We start from the raw sequence: 24,602 nt of genomic DNA, 5'->3' as shown, positions 1-24,602 counted from the left end.
TCCCCTCTTTGACAGGACATTGCACTGTGTCACTAAATGATCCCATAAGGGATTTGGACTTGTATTCGCCTTTTTGTAGTTATACTGAAAGCAGTTTACATACAGGTACTTCAAGCATTTTCTCTATCTAATGTTTCTACATTTTCTCTCATTCTATGATATCCTCCTGCTTGACTTATAGAATAGTTCCTAAGACACCAAAGACTGCTTGTATTTATCCTTGGTAGAATCTAGTTTGTCTTCTATTATCCAGTGTCTAATCTTTCTTTTGTTGCTAAGATTACTGAATAATAATAATAATTTTATACTGCCATACTGAAAAAGTTCTAGGCAGTTCACAACAAGGTGAGCTGATACGGATAAAATACAAATTAGAATAATGGACTCACAGATAAAAGATAGAAAGCGTTTACAATATAATGCAGAAAATACTGGCATGGCAGGGAAAGAAGTAATACATAGAACAGATAAAATATATCAAGTTGAATATAAGGAACTTGATTGAAAAAAATGAAGCAGAATGCATTAAGATAGTTTTATCACACTTGGATGACCTCTCTCAAAAAACTCATGGTCCACATCCAACATAAACTGGAGTCTAAGATATTATCGCACCTTAGGAACTGGGATGGCAGTGATTGAGCCAGTTCAATCTGACACCTTATTCCAATATGGTTGAACCTTTACATAATCCTACCACATATGTTTGGAAAGTATCACTCCCAACAAGTGCATCAACATTGATTACTCAGATCTGTACTGTTATCTCTTTTTTTTTTTTTATCTTGTTACTTTGTAAAATGACAGTTCTTGCTATTGTTTCCAGCATCTTTAGAGATATTTTATAAAAGGTTTCATGTTCAATGAGCCTTTTGTAAAATACTTTATAAACTGAACATCCAGACTTAGACGTCCTTTTCTCTACCTACACAACTTATGCAAAAATCAGCCTTCACATTTCACCTGCTACAGAGCTATTCAACAGTTTATATAAGAAATATCTGCCACTGCTTCTCAATATCCTTTCAATGTTCTACATACAGCATTGTTCTAAATCATCATTTATTGTTTAAACTCAAATACATTTGAACAAAAAAACCTGGCATGTGGATAAATGTCCTTTTGTCACTCATGCCAATTGGACAATTTAGAGACAATGAATAGAAAGGACGGTAAGAATCTGGATAGAAACTAGAGATGTGCATAGGGATGGGGACAACAGGAAACTCATAAAAATCTGCAGCGATGGGAACAAAAAAGTCCTTACTATTTTGGAGATGGATTGGAAATGAGTGGGAAAAGGAGGGGATGAAGATCAAATTAGGTCCCCGTGTACCAACACCTCAGTTTAAAAAGAAATAAAAGAGCTCACCTTGATGAAAACTGATGCATGTGTTCAGTCATTTTTGGCAACAAAGGAGACCAGTGATAATATTCATCAATTTGTTTAAAGCATCTCGGTAGAATATAATCTCTACCGAGCTCTTTGTGATTAATAATACAGCTAATATGATAGTATTTAGAGATGAGTTCTGGATAGGTCATAATCTCAAACTTGTGCTCTCTCAGGGGCTCCAGCCATCAAAAGCTGAAATTGATCCTCAATATCATTTAGAAAGTTAGAGAAATGGGCGGAGAAATGGCAGATGAAGTTTATTGTGGAAAAGTGCAAAGTAATGCATTTAGGCAGAAAGAACAAGGAACACGAATATAGAATGTCAGGTGCAACTCTGGGTAAGAGCGAACAAGAAAAGGACCTGGGTGTACTGATAGATAGGACCCTGAAACCGTCGGCACAATGCGCAGCAGCGGCAAAGAAAGCAAATAGAATGTTAGGCATGATAAAGAAAGGAATCATGAGTAGATCGGAGAAAGTTATAATGCCGCTTTATAGAGCAATGGTCAGACCACACTTGGAATACTGTGTCCAACTTTGGTCTCCCAACCTAAAGAAGGATATAAAACTGCTGGAGAGGATGCAGACGAGCAAAGAAGCTAATAAAAGGTATGGAGAACTTGGAATAAAAGGAACGACTTAAGAGACTAGGATTGTTCTCCCTTGAGAAAAGGAGACTGCGAGGGGATATGATCGAGACTTTCAAAATACTGAATGGAATCGACAAAATAGAGCAGGAAAAAAAATTATTTACAATGTCCATTGTGACATAGACAAGAAGACATGGACTGAAGCTAAGGGGGGACAAGTCCAGGACAAATATCAGGAAGTTCTGCTTCACGCATTGAGTGGTGGACACCTGGAATGCTCTCCCAGAGGAGGTTATTGCGGAATCCACCGTTCCAGGATTTAAAAGCAAACTAGATGCACATCTCCTTATGAGAGGCATAGAGGGATATGGGTGACTAAAATTACACCAGGTGTACACTTGGCTGGGCCTCCGCGTATGCGGATCGCCGGACTTGATGGGCCGAAAGTCTGATCCGGAGATGGCAGTTCTTATGTTCTGCCATAAACAGATTGCAAAAAACTGACAAATCAAGCAGCAGTTGAGGTGCAAACCACCACCAAAGAGTCCATTCCCCTCCTTTTCCTAGGTACAGTGGTATTCGACTGCTTTGGTATAGTCCACTGGAAAGGAGGAACTAAAAGATGTGATTGGCATCCTTCTGCAAAAGTTCATGGAAAGGGGGTATTCGCCTATCATCTGGAATCCTTTTGCCCTTTTACTACAAAGAAAATTATCAAGGTAAGAACATAATTTTTCCCTCTAATATTTGCATATACAGTACTCCTCCAAAATTTGCTGGGGTTCCGTTCCAGGAAACCCCCCCCCAATGAATTTCAATAAACTGCAAATACGGTTTTTCAGCTAATCGAAGGCAGGAGAGGGCAGCTGGGGCATCGGCGGGTGCTTAAATTGTACTTACGAAGCCGGGCACATTTTCCAACCGCCTCTTCCTGATACTAAAGTCATGGTTACAGCCTGCACCAGTGCCTCTCTGCATGTCTTCCTGCTGGCACTCCCCACTGGCAGCTCAGGACCCATCTGGAGGTCCTTCGTACATGTGCGGACATCAACATCACATGTGCATGACATCATTACATTAACGTCGCACACTTCTGGGATGCCTCGAGCCACGGCCACTATGTTTAGTGTGTCGCAGCTTGACAAAGTTTGCGGGACACTGCCCTATAACTTAAGGGGGCCTTTGAGATTGAAAACGGTATGTGCCTAAGAGTTGACCCCGCCTACAGAAATGTCTCCCCTACCCATAATGAATTTCAAAGAGGCCATTTCTTTGTACAAATCCTAGCATTATGCCTTTGAAAACTGTCCCTCATGAGTTTGTATTATTGACTTTTTACTTAAAACATAGAGGCACCATATTCACATTATAACACTTCTACTCATGTTGCAGGGGCAAGGATGGGGTAAGAAATGCAGCAACTTACATGGTTTGTATTTTCAAAACTTCTATAGGGAAAAAGTATTAATAGAAAAGGGAGGGATCAATGCTGAAACGTCGGTTTCTACCTCACAAAGACGCGAGACCCAGAAACCTGCAACAAGCACAATGTCTGGATATTTTTTCCTGTGCAATTTTTCAAAGCATACATGGGCTTTGACTTTGAGAAGGGGAGAGTGTGGCGCAGTGGTTAAAGCTACAGCCTCAGCACCCTGGGGTTGTGGGTTCAAACCCACACTACTCCTTGTGACCCTGGGCAAGTCACAATCCCCCCCATTGCCCCAGGTACATTAGATAGATTGTGAGCTTGCTGGGACAGACAGGAAAAAATGCTTTTGAGTACCTAAATAAACTCATGTAAACCATTCTGGGCTCTCCTGGGAGAACAGTATAGAAAAATAAATATATAAAAAAAGTGGTGCAAAATTCAATGTATAAGGTTCCCATGAATTTTATAAATATGTACAGCAGAATCTCAGTTATCCAGCATCCAAGGGGATTGGTGGATACTGGATAACTTTTTTTCTGGTTAATTGAGAGTATGTTAGAAACCTTCGACTAACACACTCTCAATTACCCCCTCCCCCCCCAGAAGAAACAGCACGGCAGTGGTCCTGAGCCGCAAAGCCCTCTTCCCTCCCTCAAGCGGCAGAAGCCGGCGACAGTCATGAGCTGCAAACTCCCTCATTCCCTCCCTTCCTTACCTGAGTGCAGCCGGTCAACAGGAGTCTGCCTCAAAAGAAGGTTGGCCTGCCCTGGCATGGCCTTTTCTCTGATGCGATGGAAGTGACACATCACAGTAAAGGCCCTGCCGGGGCTGGCGGCAAGCGACCTGTTTTGAGGCTGCGTTCCGCTGACCAGCTGCGCTCAGGTAAGGAACGGAGGTAAGGAGAGAATGAGAGAGTTTGTGGCCCGCCTGCTTCTGCCACTTTGGGGCTTGAGGGAGGAGGGCTTTGTGGCTCAGGACCGCTGACCCGCTGGTGCTTCAGGGAGGAAAGGGGGTTCGTAGCTGTTTGGGGGAAGGAGGGAGAGAGGATTCGCAGCTGGTGCTTCAGGGGACATTTTTTTTTTTCCACCAGCGATTTTTTTTGACGGTTGTGTGAGGGTCCCGGTTAACCGAGACTCTACTGCAGTTTTGAAAAGTTTATCACTCCCCTCAACCGTATCTGAACCTTAGGACAAGGAGAAATTGGTGTTTCAATATCCTACCTGGGAAGCCAGGAAGAGCAATGATCCAATCTCAACCGGTTTCCGAAACATGATGTCATCCACAGCCACAACGTAAGGTCTTGAACCTCTTAGAAGGAAATAAATTGTGCCGATTAACTTTAGTTCAAATGCTTATCACCTCTACCATTCTGTCACAAAAGAACTTATCTGCTGTTAGATATTTATTTTAAAAATTTCTATACCACTTTTAGACCAAAACGGTTTACAAAACTGTTACATACATAAAAATTAAGACAACTTTCAAACACAAATTAAAACAAGTAAGGGCAGAAGGATTCAATTCTTTCAAAAAATCAGCCGACAAAATCAAATGCTTAAAGGAAGGCATTTACAAATAATTGTGTTTTAAGTAACTTACCCCCCCTATCGCTGCATTAAAAGTCTATCTAAACTTTTTTAATTCCCCCCTTTCACATTTAGGGCTCCTTTCACGAAGGTACGCTAGGGCCTTACCGTGCGGAATAAATTGCCACGTGCGTTAGCTGCTACCGCCTCTTTTTGAGCAGGCGGTAGATTTTCGGCTAGCACGCACTAATCCGGTGCGTGCAATAAAAACACTAGCGCACCTTCGTAAAAGGAGCCCCTAAAGTCTATCTAGAAGGTTCCAGAGCAGAACTGGTCCGGTTGATAAACCCACTGGAATCCTAGTACCTTTCATACAGAAATGGAGAAAACATGTAGAGCGCTAGTCTCCGAAGTCCTCCACAGTGGCCCTCAAACAGTTGGCTGAATTGCTCATTCTGTAACTGTGTTAATTTCAAACTTGCCCACTTGACACAGTAACTGCAAATAAACAATCTTTTATGTGTGTTACTCCGGTGTCTCATTTATGGAATCTACTACTGTTGACAATCCAAAATAAAGTGAGTTTTTAAAATACAGTGGAACCTTGGTTTACGAGCATAATTCGTTCCAGAAGCATGCTCGTAAACCAAATTGCTCGTATATCAAAGCAAAGTTTCCCCATAGGAAGTAAGGGAAACTGCTTTGATTGGTTCCACCTCCTCCCCCCCCCTCCACGAGGCTACCGGCGCTGCTCCATTCTCCCCCCCCTTGAGGAATCCGATGCTGTTCCAAACCCCTCCCCGTGATCCAGCTTCCCCCCCCTGCAAACCAGCATCCCCCCCGCTCGCGTTGCCGCCCCTCCACTGCGATCCTACTTTCCCCCCTCCCGAGCAGTCAATGACACCCTTTACCCGACTTGGCACCAGTGCCGGTGCCCGAAGATCCTCCCTCTTCTGGCGCGGCTGGGCGGTGCGTCAGAGATCCTCCTTCTTCTGGGCTGGGCTGGACTGGCTTTGAGCATTTGCGCATGCTCAAAGCCTTCTGGTCTCGCTCTCTCAAAGCCAGTCCAGCCCAGCCCAGACCAGAAGAAAGAGGATCTCCAACGCACCGCCCAGCCCAGGCCGTGCCAGAAGAGGGAGGATCTTCGGGCACCGGCACTGGTGCCAAGTCGGGTAAAGGGTGTCATTGACTGCTCGGGGGGGGGGAAGTAGGATCGCGGTGGAGGGGGGGCAATGCGAGCAGGGGGTATGCCAGATCGCTGGGGGGGAATGCCGAATCGCTGGGGGGGGATGCTGGATCGCCGGGGGGGCACTCGTACAGCGAGGCAAGCTCGGTTTACGAGGCACCAAGTTTGCGAATGTTTTGCTCGTCTTGCAAAACACTCGCAAACTGGTGCACTCGTAAACCGAGGTACCACTGTATATCTTTGACGTGTTGTAGAATCAATATTAGAATTCATTTTTGTTTAATACCCAGGTCAAGGCAATTTACAAGATTAGTAATATGTGTCAGCTTGAAATCTTATGATGGCCCTTGGAGCTTTCTCATATTCACACTGCGACCCTTTACGTGAAAAGGGTTGGAGACCCCCTGTTGTATCAGCCTTTTGCACCAGTTGTAGAATATGCAACGATTACAACTGGTGCCAAAATGCGGCAGTCAGGCTGATTTTTGGGTTGAAGAAGTTCGAGCATGTAACACCTTCCTACCGACTCCTGCATTAGTTGTCGATGGAGGCACGTGTGAAGTTTAAGTTTGGATGTTTTTGCTTTAAGGCACAGTTCTTCAACCGCCGGTCCGCGGACCGATGCCGGTCCGCAGAAAATTCCTGCCGGTCCGCACAGGACCGGCGAGATGGACGCTGTTAAATTTCCTGCCCCGGTGGTGTTCGCGGAAATCTTCTGTTCCTCCCAGCCTCGGGCGATCAAGACAGGCTGCCGACGTCGGCCATTCCCTCTGTGAGTCTCGCCTATGCGGAAACAGGAAGTTGAAACAAAATAGGCGGGACTCAGCGAGGGAATGCCCGATGTCGGCAGCCTGTCTTGATCGCTGCCCCTGCCGAGTCGCCGAAGAGGGCCGCGGGGAAAGTGCAGCAGAGAGGAGATGGTCAGCGTGCGCGGGGAGGTCAGCGTTTCGATTGGGGCCATCAGCAGCGTTTGTGCTGAGAGTCTGTCCATGTGCAGGATGCGGCAGGTAGGGGCCTCCGGCTCGTCTTGGGCGGCAGGGCCTGCGGTGCAAAGCTGTTTTTGCCGGCTTGGGGGGGGGGGGGTCGCGAATGTGCAGGGAGCCTTCAACAGTGGCTGTCTCCTCTCCTAGCAGCTCTGTACTTACCAGGGCAGTGATTCACTTCGGCAACTTCCTCTTTCCTCAGAGGCGGCAACGGACCCAAGGCTGCCTAAGTAAATCACTGCTGCAGGCAAGTACTGAGAGCTGCTGGAAGGAGAGGAAGCCACTGTTGGAAGCTGGGAAGCTGCTGAATAAAGGGAGAGCTACTACTGGACCTGAAGGGAGGTAGAAGGAGAGATGCTACTGGGAGGGGAGGAGGGAAAGGGATAGGAAGAGAGTTAATGTTGGATAGGGGGAAGGAGGAAAGGGAGAAGGGAAAAAGGAAAGAAACAGCTGGCAGGGAGATTACAGGAGGGGAAGGGGGTCAGGGTGGAATGGAGATCAGATGAGGGAAAGGGGAGAGACAGAGGAATGAGAAAGTAGAGAGAGATTGATGCTGGAAAGGGGGTCAGCAGAGAAATGAGAGAGGGATAAAGATGCTAGATCTGGTGTAGGAGAGATAAAAATGAAGAAAGCAGTGAAGCTGGAATGAATGATGTAAAAAGGAGAGAGGAGGCACAGGCTGGATGGAAAGGGGAGAGGGGCATAGAAAGAAGTCAGATACATATGGAAGGGGGAGAGGCCAGACAGTGGATGGAACGGGCAGACGTTGGAAGGAAGAGTGGAAAGAAGATGAAAGCAGAGACCACAAAAGGTAGAAAAAAATCATTTTATTTCTATTTTGTCATTACAATATATCAGATTTGAAATATATATCCTGCTAGAGACATAACTGGGGACTGCAAAGCCTAACACTATTCCTATCATGTGTGACTGCAGTATTCTGTTAGCATGATATTTCTGTGTAGCATTCTATAATAATTTGGCTTGTTCAGTTTTCTTGATAGTAGAGGGGATATATGTGAAGGGGAGGGGAGACAGGAGTTTTGTTGGTCCTTGCTCTGAATATTTATAAAATGACAATTGTACAGAATATTGTTTCTTTTTATACTTTAATAAAATACGTTCAATATAAAATCATAACTGAGGCTTGTGCAGATGGGATCAGATGGTTTGTGGGGACCGAGCTTGCGGAGATGGGGCGAAAATGTGTTTTTTTATTTTGGTCTTAGTAGTTTGCCGGTCCACAAAATAATTCTTTTATTTCTGCCGGTCCACGGGTGTAAAAAGGTTGAAGAACACTGCTTTAAGGTACTATTCGGTTTAGCCCCTAAATACATAACTGACCTTTTCTCTTTCTCAACCAATAGACATAAGAGAAGCTCACACTTGAATTTTGTTTCCCCACAGGTTAGAAGATGTAAATTTAAAAGACATCATCAACATCTTTTCTCACATCAGGCAGCATTATGGGGTAAAGATCTGGAACAATTGCTTACGCCTACTACTTATTGGGAATTTAGGAAACGCCTAAAAACATATCTGTTCCTGAAGTATTTAGGCAACTAACCTGCACAATCTTATTCCAGAATAACTGATCCTTAGAGATGTTAATCACTAGCTTTTAACTTTGTTAGTTCTACTCAATTTGTAGCATTTTTAATCATTGTAAACCGCATAGAACTTCACAGTCCTACGGTATATAAACTGTTATTATGAGTGCACTAAAAAAGTTATAGAACAGGGATTCTCAACACCCAGCCAGGTTTTCAGGATACCCACAATGAATATGCATGAGATGGATTTGCATATGAAGAAGTTTTGCATTCAAATGTATCTTATGCATATTCACTGTGGGTATCCTGAAAACCTGACTGGCTTGGTGTGTCCTGAGAACAGGGTGGAGGGCTTCTGCTCCAAAGGACACCTGAAGTTTTCCTTTTATCGTGTTTGTACATTGTATGGCACCTCTCGGAATTCTTTCTAACCTCTCTGTTGGAATAGTGAGCAGCACAGCTGTAGGAATAGTTTTTGAGGTTTGTAGGCATTTTGGGGGTGGAAGCCGTGGCTGGCACCATTTTGGGGGTGGGTAGAGAACAGGGGTGAGGCTATTAAAAAGAATTTCTTAAGTGGTACTCAGGAGCACGTCTCTACATAAGTTAGTTTTGCACTTGCAACTATTGAACTCCACTCCTAGGCCGGGGTATGTGAAGTATGGTCTCGGGTTCCTCAAATATAATGCTAATATTTGTTGTAGTACTTGGATTGTAAGCATCCTACTGGATTCACAGGATATATTTTCACTGAAAGTCTCTTTACTGCATAAGTTGAAACTGCTTCTCCCACAGAAATGCAGTGGCCCTTTTTTTTTTTGGAGTGGGGGCTTATTTCTCTGGAATTCCTACACCATTCTGACCCATTTTCGATCCCAATGTCATTTCACCAGTTTTCAACCATACCAAAGTTTCATCCCTTTCTATTAAGTTTTTGGAGGGGTTTTTGTACCCACAGGCAGACACTCTTGACCCTTTTGTATAATTCTAACTGCCCTTGGGTTAGAAAGAATAAAAAAGGGTTTTAAGCATGAACAGGAACCTGCAGGTACCGACACTAAAGCAAAGCATTTGAAGGAAACAAGTTCCTACCCAGTTCCTCTCCCATCCTACCTCTGAGCTGATCTAGGTCTAACTTGTAGCAAAAGTAAAATCACTCACCCAAAGGTGCAAGCAGTGGCCCATCCCAGTTCAAATGCCTTCCTCATTAGAAAACCGCCAAAGATTCTATTAAATATGTTACGCTCCTGCATTAAAGAGCGAGAATAAAAAATTATTTGTCCGAATGTAACACAGCTGAATTAAATTTTAACCTAAAACCCAAAGAAGGAGAAAATGCACAATGGAACGGAAGTGAAAAGATATGATCTTGGGCAAGTCACTTAACCTTCCTTTTCCCCAGGTACAAATACCTGCATATAATAAAAATGTAAACCGCTTCAGCTGTACCCCATAAAGGCCAATACTTGATTGTACAATTGATCTTACTCAGTTACAGGACAGGAAATGTCTTCAAAGATTTTATAACTCGTATATCGCATCTGTTGTTTGTAGTTGCTAAGCTAGGGCATGTCATCTTGGGGCCCCTATCACTTACTGAAATGAACATTAACTTGATAATTCTGAAAGCGAACACATATGCACAAGGACAAAACACTATAACCAAACTCCCCAGTGTTCTATGACGGTCCTCATAGATTCTGCGGTGAAACAAGAGACTGCAGAACAATTTAAAATTCTACAGTGACTACATCACAAATCTGCATATATTTTCCTTTAAAAATAAAAGTTCTTCAACCTTTTATTTTATTATTTTTTATCATTTAATTTGGTGTCTCATATACCGCTAAATCTCCCAAAGGATTTGAAGCAGTTTACAAAACAATTAAATTGACTTAAGTACCGTATATACTCAAATATAAACCAGGATTTTTGGTCCAAAAATTGGCCCAAGACGAGACATGATAAAGCGTTACTTTCTGGAAATATTAAAAATTCCTGAGAATTCATTACCTCCATTGATAAGAGTATATTATTTACCTATAAAGACTCAGGATGCTCAGAAGAAAGACGTAATTGGAAAATCCCAGGAAAGTTCTATGGATGTATCTGCTTTATTAGAGCAGTCGGACAGAGAAGTGGCTATTCCAGCCACTCTCCTACTGACTGTAGTTCTGGCTCCAGATAAAGACTGGATCCTTAAACTTTTCTTTAAAAATAGAACCACAGACTTCCTGGGTTTTCATATTCAAATTTTTCCAGATGTCTCTAAGGAGACTCAAAAGAGAAGAAGGGAATTTCTAATGTTGAAACCTGGTGTGACCCAGATTGGGGGTTTATTTTTCCTTAGATATCCTTGTAAATGTCTAGTAAGGTATCATACTTTGAAATATGTGTTCTTTGAACCAGCTCATTTGACAGCCTTCCTCTCCACGAAGCGCCTTGGGAATGAAGGAAAATCAGCGTCCAAGGAATAATTAGCTCCTTTTCAGTAACAGATAATGTGATTTCCTTTAGTTGTTATTTTGTATCCTTAAATCACTCCGTTTCTTAAGTCTTGGATCCTAATTTTGAGGACTAGTGTGCGATTAAGTTGAGAGTTATTTCTTCTTTTTTGGATAGAAAGTATTTTTAATGTTGTGTTTAATATTATGTTTTCTTAATTGCACTTTCTGTACAAGATGATATGCTTGTTAAATAATGCAAAAATTTCTAAAATAAATAATAATAAAAAAAAAAAAAAATTTGGCCCAAGATGGAGGACCCGGTTTATATTCGGGCCAGTGTCCCCATCCCTCTCCCCAGACTTACTGCAGGCCTTCGCTGAGCCGCTAGACTCTACACCCTGTCCCCACTGTCACTGCCTCAGGTACAAACTAGGTATACAAAATAGATGTAATAAAGCCTTTGTAAAGCAAGGAACCCAGCACCAGTCCAAAAGGAGCCTAAAGTCTAGAAAGGATTGGGGAAGATTCTCATAACTTTAACGTGGTCGCTAAACTGATTCCAGCTGGTTTGGCATTCATATATTTTAGCGGCGGATTGTCCAAACAGCTTACCATGTTCTTTTACCGAGCTTCCTAGCAGTCTCCGACTCTGCCATGCATCCCTCCTGCCGATCTTCAATTTTTTTTTTGTTCGTTTATTTTGCGCATGTGACGATCGCTATCACCAGCAATTGGCACATGCAAATTTAGTGACCCGCCGCGACTCTCCATGAACCTCATTTGTATGTGCAGTATTATTTAAGAATGACTCGCCTTTTTTAAATCATTACAGTAGCGTCTGTGACAGCTGCCCGCCAGATTTTACCGCAAACATTTGAGAATCTTCCCCTAAGGGTCCAAGGAAAGCATGCAACCAAGGTTAAGAAATCCTTCTACTAATGGCTGCAACTAAACCAGCTCAGAAAACACTTTTGCAACCCTAAAACTCCATGTACAGCGTCTCCACAGATGGGTTTGGTCATAAACCTTGGGCCCTGGCGCAGCCTGTGGGTCTCAGCCTTGGTACTGAGTGCTGCCCTCTCAGTCACAAATGCATTGGTCGGGTGGGGGTTCACTATTTTCCTTCTGCTATCCATGCTCATGGCTCTGTGTACTTGAGAGCTTGCAGAAGAAGCAGCATTAAGGAAGAAAGCAACAGTAAGTCTGATGGCAAGGAAGGCGATGAAGGCAGCTGGGAGTTAGTAACGCCACAAAAAAAAAAAAAGAAAAAGACAGCAACAAGGCAGTATGCCTGGACACTAGCAAAACAAAGTGTGTGTCCATACAACAAGCTAGTAGGGAGAAAGGGAATAGCCACAGCCTGATAAAAATGCTATAATTCCACAAGTGGCAAACTTTGCAACCACAGACACAGACACAAAATCAAAATAAACTGGAAGCCCTGATTATAAGTTGCAGGATACCAAATCTGCAATTGCTGCCAAATGACTCTATTACAGTTTCATCTTTTTTTTTTTTTCTTGTCTATGAGGAATACCTGAGGGTGGCAGATCTCTAAGCCTTTAAGTTTTGCATCTTCCATCCACACCGAATTGGATGGCAACAAACGACTCCGAAAACTCACAGTCCTGTAGAAAGAACAGTGACCATATTTTGAAATACCATTTAACACAGTTATAACGTGGGATCCAAAGAGACATAAGGGCAAAAGCTCTTCCAACTATACCACTCCAAGTGATGTCACCATTATGATCCTTTTTTTGCTCTACTTTGACTGTTGTTACGTTGCACACTCGGCTTGAGAATCTAATCTACACAGGGGTTTGTTTTATACCTTTTTATTGCGGTTTATTTCAAACCTTACCTACCATGGACCCCTGAAGAAGTCGTGTTCTCCGAAACACGTACCGTGTCGGGTCCCTTGGTTTGTAATAAGGTGGTATCATTAACTGCATTAAATATTGGGTATAATAAACATCGCCTGCATCTTGTACATATCAGTCTGCAGTTTGGTTTTTGCTTGTTGCCTGGTGTACTGCAGACTCTATTGGATTTTTTTTTTTTTTGGTGTTGTTTACCATTATGATCCTTATCAGACTCCCATGCAGATATTGCACCAAGACATTAAAAAGTTAATAAAAAGGGACAAGAGTGTGTAAGCACAGAGTTTTACATGCCCAAATGAACTTTAGTTACTTGGAGGTAGTTTTACTGTGTGCAAAGTAGGCACACAGACAAAATCTACTTTTACACTACATAGCTGTTTCTGAGGGTGGCGAATAAGAGGATCAGGACAGGATTGGCAGGATGCACATATCCCTAGATCAGTGTTCTCAAATACGAGGCCTGGGGGCCACATGCGGCCCGCCAGGTACTATTTTGAAGCCCTGGGTATGTTTATCATAATCACAAAATTAAAATAAAACAGTTTCTTGATCATATGTCTCTTTAGCTATAAATGACAATATTATTATTAAGACTTAGCCAAAAGGAAAGATTTATAAACTATAAAGAGTTTGACCTCATGCAAATCCAAAATGTGGCCCTGCAAAGGGTTTGAGTTTGAGACCACTGCCCTAGATTATATATACCTTGGCTAAAGTTGCTTATGCAAAGCTATATGAATTTCCAATTTGCGCACGCAACTTAGTTAACAAACCAATAGCGCCCATAACTGCCAATTAAACAACTATTAGCACTAATTAGAATTTACACACACAACTGAAGCAATGTTACCAGTTGGGTTGCCACTTGCCTTGTATCCAGTGTGTTCAGAAACATGTCATGCACGATGGTTCTCTCGTTCGATGTGGGTGCCATTTTCAGCAATGAAGCAGTGCTGAAATCCACTCTCCTTGTTTTGTTTACTGAAGAAAATCCCAATAAAACAAATATTAAAATATGCATTTTCAAGACAGCACACTGACTTCAAAACTCACAAAGCCTGGTCTTCTCTACCACAGACAGCTTTTCCAGTGAGCACAAATCCTGATCTGGGCAGAAGCATCAATTTTATCAGGCTATTTTTCTGAGTTGTGAAATGGGCACGCATCTAATTTTGTCATGAAAAGGCAGTTATTAAATCCCAATAAATATATATGGACCATCCTTCTCAAGGCTGGAATAGGATGAATAAGGGGACATTAGGAGTAACTGAAAGCAAGGGAAGTGGGATGCAGGATGTGAGTGGGGAAAGGAAGATGAGATGCTGGCCACCTTGGCGAGGGGGAGCACCTAAAAAAAAGAGAGATGCTGGCCACCCTAGGTCAACTGTAGGGAGGGAAAGGGGAATTGCTGGCAGCCCGGAGGACATAGGGAGGTGGGGAAAGGGAGTTGCTGGCAGCCCGGAGGACATAGGGAGGAGGGGAAAGGGAGTTGCTGGCAGCCCGGAGGACATAGGGAGGAGGGGAAAGGGAGTTGCTGGCAACCCGGAGGACATAGGGAGGAGGGGAAAGGGAGTTGCTGGCAACCCGGAGGACATAGGGAGGAGGGGAAAGGGAGTTGCTGGCAGCCCGGAGGACATAGAGAGGAGGGGAAAGGGAGTTGCTGGCAACCCGGAGGACATAGAGAGGAGGGGAAAGGGAGTTGCTGGCAACCCGGAGGACATAGGGAGGAGGGGAAAGGGAGTTGTTGGCAGCCCGGAGGACATAGGGAGGAGGGGAAAGGGAGTTGCTGGCAACCCGGAGGACATAGGGAGGAGGGGAAAGGGAGTTGCTGGCAGCCCGGAGGACATAGGGAGGAGGAGAAAGAGAGATGTTAAACTATAGGGAATTGAGCCACCCGAGAGGGAGGGGCACACAACTGAAGGCTCCCCTAGGACATCTGATACCCTTGGGTAAGCCCTGTTGCCGTCAGCTACTAGTTTAAACATCCCTACTCTAAATAGTCCATTTTCTTAATGGAGGTAGTGAATAGTGGAATGCCCCGAGAATCTGAATTGGGACTGCTGCTTTTGAACATATTTACAAATGATCTGGAAATGGGAATAACGAGCGAGTTGATCAAATCTGCAGACACAAAATTATTCAAAGTTGTTAAATCACAAACAGATTGTGACAACTGCAGGAGGAGGGCTTTTCAAGACATCTAGATAGCAATTGTAAAAAAAAAAAAAAAGCATTTAAAACAAATCACAGGATTGCAATAAGCAGAAAATTCCGTACTTTCTCCTTGCCTGAAGCTTTCTTCTTCCTCCGGACCTTCGGGAATTAACGGATTGACAAAAGCTGAGCTACACAAAAGACAAAATGGCACATCAAATAAATACAAAAAAAAAATACATTAAACTATACAAAAGGTAAGAACTTTTCAAAATCATTTTTGCTCCTAGACAGTGGCTTAGCAAGGGTAGGAGGTGCACAGGGCGGTTGGGCTGCCCTCCTTGACCACAGTTGGAAACAGGATGCTGGGCTGGATGGACCTTCGGTCTGTCCCAGTACAGCAATTCTTATGTTCTTAATACCACCATACAAAACCTTTATCACATGGTCATAAATCTTGATCCCTCCAACCAGACAAAAGGCTCTGTAACCCTCTGCCAATGCGCTCTGCCTGAACTCATTGCTTTCTCTTTTGAAGAGGGGAATTTGCTCTTGATAGATTCAAGAGCTCTTTAAAGCAGTGGTTCCCAATCTTGTCCTGGAGGACCACCAGGCCAATCGGGTTTTCAGGCTAACCCTAATGAATATGCATGAGAGATTTGCATATAATGGAAGTGACAGGCAAGCAAATCTGTTCCATGCATATTCATTAGGGCTGTCCTGAAAACCTGACTGGCCTGGTGGTCTTCCAGGACAGGGTTGGGAACCACTGCTTTGATTTAGGGACGCTTTTGAAGATTAAACCACTATCCCAGTTCTGCAACTTTCCCCGATTCGGTATTTTTCCTTAATATATAGGACGCATCATTTATATATTTTACCCTCCCAATTGTATTTCCCTTATTGGTGCCTTTTTCTTCATTTATTGTAGTTCTACCATTATTCCTTATGTAGCAAGTTAGTCCATGGTTGTTCTTGTCTATGTTATATATACAGTCAAACTTCGGTTTGCAAGTAACGCAGTTTGCAAGTGTTTTGCAAGACGAGCAAAACACTCTAGCAAATCTTGCCTCGCAAATCGAATCAACCCCGAGAACCAACATTGCCCCCCACCCAAACCCTTACCGTGGAAGGGGCACCGGCACGCAGCATCAACCCACAGGATGTGCTGTTGCCCAAAGAGCCTGCCGCCTGCCGGGAAAGTGGGAGCCAGAAAGCCTTGAGCATGCGCAGATGCTCAAGGCCCAGCAGAATCAGCAGCAAGCGGCAGGCTCTTTGGGCACCTGCACATCCTGTGGGTTGGTGCTGTGTGCCAGTGCCCCATCGCGGTAAGGATTTGGGTGGAGGGCAATGCTGGTTCGCAGGGGGGCAATTTGCAGGGGGTGGCGATGCTGATTAGCAGGGGTGGGGTGGATGCGCGCCACTGGCCTTGGGGGAGGGGAGTCTTTTGGGGGATGTGGAACGAATCAAGCGAGTTTCCCTTACTTTCTATGGGGAAACTCGCTTTGATATACGAGCATGCTTCTGGAACAAATTATGCTCGCAAACCAAGGTTCCGCTGTATTTTACTATATTCCCGATTTTATTATGTATACTGCTTAGAAACTATTATAAGCGATAGCATCAAATTTTAAATAAACGTGAAACCTGATGTCTCCAGTCGCTAAAACCTACCTCTTATTTTCAGGATCTCTGGCCACCATTACAAATGTCGCATCTAACACAGGACTATAAACGCCATCATGGAGCTAAGGTATAGAAAAAAAATTTGCTGTCGCACATTAAATATTTATGGTTAGGGCAGTGTTATTGCAAACTGTGTGCCGCCAGACGCCAGGGAAGAGGAGAGGCGCCAGCACTGGCCGACTGCCGACAGGACGTGCCCCTTGCAGCGAGAGGCACATCCTGCAGGCAGTCAGCCGGCGCCTCTCCTCCTCCCCACCGGCGTCTCAGGGCTCCGCCAAGAGGGCCTCCGTGCGTGCGCGCATGTCGAAGTGATGACATCACGCATGTGTGTAACATCATCGCATCGATGTTGACGCACTGCCGGATGCCCTCGAGCCGCGGTCCCCAATTTAGTGTGCCGTCTGGCTGGCAAAGTTTGTGAGACACTGGGTTAGGGAACATTACAAAATCATTCCGTCAGGAAAATGCGTAGGCGACACACACAAATGAAATACAAGTGAACTGGAGACCAGTACTCAACTGGCAGGTTAAAAGGCAGTTCCATTAAAGAAAAAAAGGAAAGGGTATTGACTCTTACCCACAATATATATCTCACAGTCAAACATCTCTCTTAATTGTCTGTCTTATTCAAACACTTGCAACGACAGATCATAGGCTCTCTTATAACGCTTAGTTATTTCAGATCCTCATCCTGAAATTCCAGTCTCAAATCATCTGCCCCATCCATCTATCACACCTAAGTCCAAACACTTCACGCATTTAATTACAGGCAACAGGGACCGTTTTCTTACTCTTTGTGACTCTGCGCAGTGCTGCGTGCATCTGGTAGCGCTATAGAAATAATAAATTGTCGTTGTTGATCGCGGACAAGTCACTTAATTCTCCACTAGGGATGGGGAAATACCTAGTGCACCCAAGTTGCACCTAGTGCACCTGAGAGAGTTATCTCTTTTTCTTTAGCACTCTCCAGACCAGTAGAGGTTAATCTTTACGAATGGGTATATATCCAATCATGACCAGCAGGTGGAGACTGAAAACAAAACTGTGAGATAGTACATAAGATATCCCCTTCTCATCAGTCTACTTCAGTCTCCAGCAGGTGTTGAGTGATCTGTACCCATCTCCCTTGGTAGGGCTGTTGGAATTTGTTTAGGGCGTTTCTAGTCCCTGTTTTTGGCTGGACAGAGCTTGGGCGGGCTCTGTTTGGGGGTCCGTCCGACCTCGGGGGTGTCAAACCCAGCGGGTCTCGAGCGGGGTCCCTCCCCCCACTTCCTCTACCTCCCCACATTTTTTTTAGAGGAGCCTCAGCAATAAGCCTTGCCCCCTAAATCAAGCAAGGCATATTGCTTTGAGAGCCTATGGATTCTGTTCTAAAAAAAAAAAAAATCCTGAGGTAGTGCCGGTCTGCAGGGTTGCTTCCCTGTCAGTTTACTGTATTTTAATGTATTTTTGCACTAACCGGCACTTTTTCTCCTAGCTAGGTCGCATATGGATCAATTGGGCCCTTCTCCGGAGGAGTGTGACACAATTTGGTCCAGCCGCGAGGCACTCACAGCCGGCCTGAACTCAGCGGTTTGGGCCGGTGAGGTGGTGGAGCTCCGTCGGCAGCGGCTGCAGGCGCCCAGAGCTCCCCGCCGATGGTGCCTCGGGAGTTGGCTGGGAATTTTTCTGTTCCCCTTTTTAAGATTTATTTTTAAAAAATGTATACATCACCTAAAATCTAGGCAGTTTACAATACAACCTATACTCATAGATTCTCCTACATCCTGCACTACAAACATGCACATTTCGTTCCCATAAAAGCGTTGTCCTATAACTAGATCGTCATGAGGTTTTTAAAAGTATCGCAGAAAGACTTATGCATTTTTGTTCACATAAATACATTGACAAATTGACAAGGACTTGCTCCATACTGTCCTCCCCCTTTTACTAAACCGCAATAGCGGTTATCAGCGTAGGGAGCCACACTGAATGCGCCGCACAGATCCCAACGCTCATAGGAACTCTATGAGCATCAGGAGCAACGCAGAGCATTCAGTTCAGCTCCCTGCGCTAGATTTACTCCCTATATCTAAAAAATTACTCAACTCTTTCCTTCTCGAATTCTAAGGGGATCAAATTAAATAAACCTTTTAGTACATCTTCAGCCTACCAAACAGCAAAAAAAAAATGGAACGTTACCAGCTGATATCCATTCTATTACAGAATTCTAGACACTCGTTTCAGAAGAGTGAAGACTTTCTTTTCATGTCATTTGATGTATGAATCTACTAAAATCACGCACTCCTCATCCTATCTAAGTTTCAGAAAACTTGTAAAAACAAATTTGTTTAACCAATTTGTAAAAAAAGTCCTCTCAAGCCTCTCCTCTCTAACCCTAACCGAATTGTTCCCAAAATCTCTTATGCTCTCTTGTATTTTGATGATCTTACATTGTACCTGTATTCGCTGTTTGTCCCGCTCTTCTTTGTTGTAAACCGCCTCGAATTACCACGGCTTTGGCGGTATATATGAATAAAATTATTATTATTATTATATTCAGATTTGTAGTTATGGGCATTGTACTTTATGGTATTGTAACCATTCTTCTCTGTAAACTGCAGTGAACCACTTAAGTATTTGTAGTATGTAAGAATTAAACTAAAGAATGACATGGGGAAAATTTTTCCCTGTCTCTGCAGGAACTCAATTTCTCCATCCCTGTCCCTTTCCTGTAAGCTCTTCCTTAACCACACAAACCTCGAAGACTTATGATTTTAAAGTGGTTGAGACTTGCGCAGATGAGGACAGAGCTCAGGCATTGGTGGAATGAGGCATTATGACATCACAATCTGAGCTCTAGAATGTTGCTACTTAGGGTTTTAAAGTGTTTGAGGCTTGCGCAGATGAGGACGGAGCTTAGGCATTGGTGGAATGAGGCATTATGACATCACAATCTGAGCTCTAGAATATTGCTACTTAGGGTTTTAAAGTGTTTGAGGCTTGCGCAGATGAGGATGGAGCTTAGGCATTGGTGGAATGAGGCATTATGACATCACAATCTGAGCTCTAGAATGTTGCTACTTAGGGTTTTAAAGTGTTTGAGGCTTGTGCAGATGAGGACAGAGCTTGCAGGAATGGGGCAGGGACAGGAATAGAACTCGCCGGTATGGGAAGAGAAAACGAATTCCTGCAGGAACGGGGAACAATTTGTCCCCATTATCATTCTCTAAATTAAATTAGATGTAACTGACCTTGAGCTACTACTGAAAAAGATGTGAGCTAAAACTAAATAAGTAATAATAAATTCATAGAGTGAATTCTCCAATTTATATGCCTGGGTGTTTTTTTTAAATTTAAAACAAAGATGTAGATGACTCAGAAGGGTGTGTATTTTGGGTCAATATAAAATTGACTAGATATTAACAGGAATTAAACTCTGGAATTTGTTGCCAGAGGTTGTGGTGAAAACAGATTTCTTAGCACAGTTTAAAAAAGGTTTGGATAATTTCCTAATAGAAAAGTCCATAGGCCATTATTAAGATAGACTTGAGGAAAATCCACTGCTTATTGCTAGGATAACAGCATAAAATCTGTTTTACTTCTTGCACTCAATGTTCCTAAGCATTGGCCAGGTGTGCCCAAATTTTTCCTCATGTGAGCAACAAGTTCTAAAAACCAACAATTTTCCAGATATGCAAGTATTTTTGTGAGCAACCGTGTAAAAACTGAGTGACGCTCCTAGAATGAATGAGCAATCACTCCTGTGCTCAGCTTAGAGGGAACCTAGTTTGGGACCCGGATTGGTCACCGTTGGAAACAGGATACTGGGCCTGATGGTCTGTCCCCACCCTCTTTTGTGCTCTGAGATACGGGTTATCGTGTTCTTTTTGAAAGCTCATAATCGGAGGTCACACCCTGAGGCTGTAGGGTCATGAAATGGTTAACTGTTGTTTAAAATAGTGCTCTGGCCTACATAGCTGAAAACAGTGTACAATCTACTGACCTCATCTGCCTAAAATGTATGTCCCTACCTTACCACATTGTAAGCTAAATAAATAAGAGTTTGAGCCATGATGTGCCCTGCCCTTCTGTACATGTAACATTTAGAACTGTAACATTTAGATAAGCAGAGACATGAGCTAGCTCCCTTTAGGACTATAAGTTGTAGCCCTGAACCTATCATAAGTGCTGGCTTAGGACCAATAATAATTGTAGAAAAGTTATAGAAGTAACAAATGAAAATTGTACTTTTTGCATATATTAGTTTGCGTATGCTTAGTGAAAAGGGCATAAAAGTCCGTGCATTTCCTGATTCTAACACTCTAGTAGGCAGGCTGTTAACTGCACTAGAGTCCAGCATGCTGTAATAAACCTCTTGTACTTTCTTCACGCCTCTGACTTTGTGTGTCCAAGTGACCTTTCAAGGCAGCATTACGTGAAACGCTGGCCATCGTTGGTGTTCCGACCGAGCTCCTGAACAAAAGATAAGTTTTAAGTCACTTTCGGTGACTTGTTGTTTTTGAGTCAGTACATCTTTAAAATTTGACCCAGCTTTTGAACTTCATTATTTATTTATGTACTCTACTATAACACAATATAGAGCCACGGTGGTCACCACGGGAGGTTTTTATGCCGATGACCTTCTCCGCCTGAAGACCTTAGCCACTGCTGTGGCGGTGGGAGGGCCCTGTCTGAGGCTTTTCCTTCCCATGGGGGCTTTTTTAGCTCACACTGTAGTAAATTCTTACCTTCCACTAAATCGTTAAGTGAAAGTGTGTATTGCTGACATTTTGATTTTTTTCACGTATTCTGAGTTTGGATACTACTGTTCCCGTTTTCCAACACTTATGTTCTTATGTAGAAGCACCTCACTGCAGAATGTATTAAATTTCAAGCTTCAAAAGTTTTTTGATACATTTCTGCTAACCACTTGCTTCAGGGGTACATCTTAACAATGTTTATATTCATAAAAGGTTTTTTTTTAATCTCTTGGCAAAGTGTGTTAGCAGTGTTATGATATACCCTGAAGCAGCTGGTTAGCCGAAACATATCAAAGGACCTTGGAAGCTTGAAATTTAATAAATTATTAAAAAAAAAAAAAAATTTATTCATTTTAAAGCCAAAAATAAGTGCTACATATTATACAGACATTTTACACTTTAACAGCACTTAAATTCTATCAAATTACATTTTATGACAAATACATATATCATCCCCCCCTTTCTACATATCCAGCCATCCCGGACGTGTATGATCAAAGGGCAAAATCAACCATTATTCCTTACAGAATTTTGTCAATGGCTCCCAAACATCCATGAATTTCCTATAATGTCCCTGTTGTATGGCCATAAATAACATATACTAGACTTAATGGTTATCTATTAATTAAATTCAAAAAAGGAACCATTCCTAAAAGTCAAAATGACTATTTGTGGTTTTAATTTTATTGTTAATTATTAAGCCTCAGATTATGGAGTAATTTTCCCATTCTGGGATTTCTTCCAAGAGAAAGAAATTATTTTCTCTTACTCCTATTAACATCATTGGCATGAAACTCCTCCTTCCTACCATAACTAAAAACATTTAATATTAATTACTTTATTATTAATTCATAAAAAGTTTATATTATATCTCCTAACTAAATCTCCTTTTTCTAATCTTCTTTTAAATGTTCAATATTTATTCAATGTTCATTTCACTTAATTCCTTCATATTTAAATTAATGAATCTATACTTCTTAAAAACCTTCTCAAGTCATTAGTGTTGCATGGTTGGAACTATCATGAAAAGACCACCCAGTTGTATGGCCATCATACGACCATTTTAAAAGTATGGCATAGAGATTCCCACCAGAAAGTATAATTTAACCGATTCCAGTTTTTTCAGTTGCTCAAAATACGTTGTATGGCAACCCCTGTCATAATAAATTCTAATTTGTATCCCAGACTGTACTTTTTGTGGACTCACTGCTCAATGTAATGACATTTGTGATGACTCAATGTAAAGCCGAGGCCGCACTGTCATTCTGGGTTAATCCATGATGGAGGCCAAACTGCTATGAAAACAAAGCTTTTAAAGGCTGAACTCCAGGACAAGTCAGAGATTCTGTACTTTACACCATCGGAGGAATTCTATATATGGTGCTGAACGGTAGGTGTGGAAAAGCTTTCTAATGGATGCAAGGCCCCGAAACAGGGAGGACATGGCAGATCCACGTGAAAACACACTTACACATATTTAAAGAATAGCGCCGAAATGTTTCCACATTGATCTGTTAAGGGGGTATAAGGATGGGAGGGACATGGGCGAGTTCGAATGTTCCCTTAAAACGCACGCAATGTTATAGAATAGCGCAGATCTGTTGCCTAACTTGCGACTGAGATTTTACGCCTGGTTTCAGCTAGTGTAACTCCTGGTGCCCAAAGTTGAGCGCAGATCGCAAGCCCCTCTTCTCTGTACCCTTCTCCTCTGTTGTACACTCCTTCTCTCTTGCCGCACTGCACACCTGGAACAAACTGCCCGAGTCATTAAGTCAAGTTCCATCCCTGGCAGTATTCAAATCCGGGCTAAAAGCCCATTTCTTTGAGGTTGCTTTTAACTCCCAACTCCACTCGATGGTAAAGCACTCATGCCTACTTGAGAAACTCCCTAACCCCCCTACTTGTCCTGTTTGTCTGCTTGATTAGATTGTAAACTCTACTGAGAAGGCACAGTCTCTTCCACGTTTTAATGTACAGCACTGCGTATGCCTAGCAACGCTATAGAAATGATAAGTAGTAGCAGTAGATCCCGGTGCCACCCATTATATTGGAACACCACTAGAACGTGTTATTCGAGGAGCACACAGATATATAAATTATCATTTCCCTCTTCAAGAGGACTTAAATCCATTGGGAAGCTTAGTAAATTTATGGTGTTCAAGCTGGTAGAGATTTGGAATAAACTTCCTGACTCTGTAAGATTGATAGGTCAGCTACAACAATTTCGAAAAGACCTAAAAACTTGGTCGTTCACCCAATACCTTAGAGGTTCACCTACTGAAGTGTCGTATTAATAGCATATTTTATCTTTCTGATTTTTCCTTTAGGTTTATATTTTTGTTATATATTCTGATCTAAAATTATTGTGAATCGAGTGGAGCTCCTTTGGGAGATAACCCAGTATATAAACCGAAGATTAGATTAGATTATCTATAATAATAAAACCCTAGAGCGCACATGCACTGTTGAAACTTCGTGATTCCTGGCACCGTGAGGTGTGCTTCTGTGCCAGTCCTCATGGCGCCTACGCTAGCTGGAGGCGCATGACTGTGCAGCTCTGTCAACGGCGCCTGGTGACAACCGCCTTAGAGTCGAGCCGACCCCATGGTTACCGCGCCTGGTCGCTGGCTGAAGGTGGCGGCGCGGGGCACTGGCCATAGCTGCTGGACGCTTCACGTGTTCCTCGGTACAGGGGCCGGGAGCGTGGAGATCAGGTCCAGGGAAGAGGAAGGTTGGTTGTTGTGCGCTGAAAGGGTAAGGGAGCCGGCCAGAAACAAACATGCTGCTGCACAGAGAAGTGGGGTGGGGGGAGGGGAGGGAAATGCTGCTGCACAGGGAAATGGAGGGGGGGGGGGAAATGCTGCGGCTACACAGGGAAGGGTGGGAGGGAAATGTTGCTGCTGCACAGGGTAGTGGGGTGGGTGGAGGGGAGAGAAATGCTGCTGCTGCTGCTGCACAGGGAAATGGAGGGGGAGGGAATGTAGGAATGCTGCTGCACAGGAAAGTGGTGGGAGGAAGGAAATGCTG

General features: G+C 43.2%; 1 protein-coding gene across 3 annotated transcripts in view; it reads right to left on the bottom strand.

Annotated features, from left to right (window-relative positions):
* ACOT9 (acyl-CoA thioesterase 9) overlaps window positions 1-24,602 on the bottom strand; it is a 63,537-nt gene that overhangs the window by 9,569 nt on the left and 29,366 nt on the right. For all 3 annotated transcript variants that reach the window (XM_033950150.1, XM_033950149.1, XM_033950151.1), the window contains 6 exons: window positions 16,822-16,895; window positions 15,271-15,338; window positions 13,863-13,974; window positions 12,645-12,735; window positions 9,822-9,907; window positions 4,636-4,723 (listed from right to left, as the gene is read on the bottom strand). In XM_033950150.1, coding sequence (XP_033806041.1) covers window positions 4,636-4,723; window positions 9,822-9,907; window positions 12,645-12,735; window positions 13,863-13,974; window positions 15,271-15,338; window positions 16,822-16,895 — 519 coding nt within the window. The remainder of the gene's footprint in view (window positions 1-4,635; window positions 4,724-9,821; window positions 9,908-12,644; window positions 12,736-13,862; window positions 13,975-15,270; window positions 15,339-16,821; window positions 16,896-24,602) is intronic.

The sequence above is a fragment of the Geotrypetes seraphini genome, chromosome 6 (assembly GCF_902459505.1).
Source record: "Geotrypetes seraphini chromosome 6, aGeoSer1.1, whole genome shotgun sequence".
NCBI classification, from domain to species: Eukaryota; Metazoa; Chordata; class Amphibia; order Gymnophiona; family Dermophiidae; genus Geotrypetes; species Geotrypetes seraphini.
The sequence above is the reverse complement of the archived record's forward strand: the minus strand, read 5'-3'. Positions and strand labels throughout refer to the sequence as shown.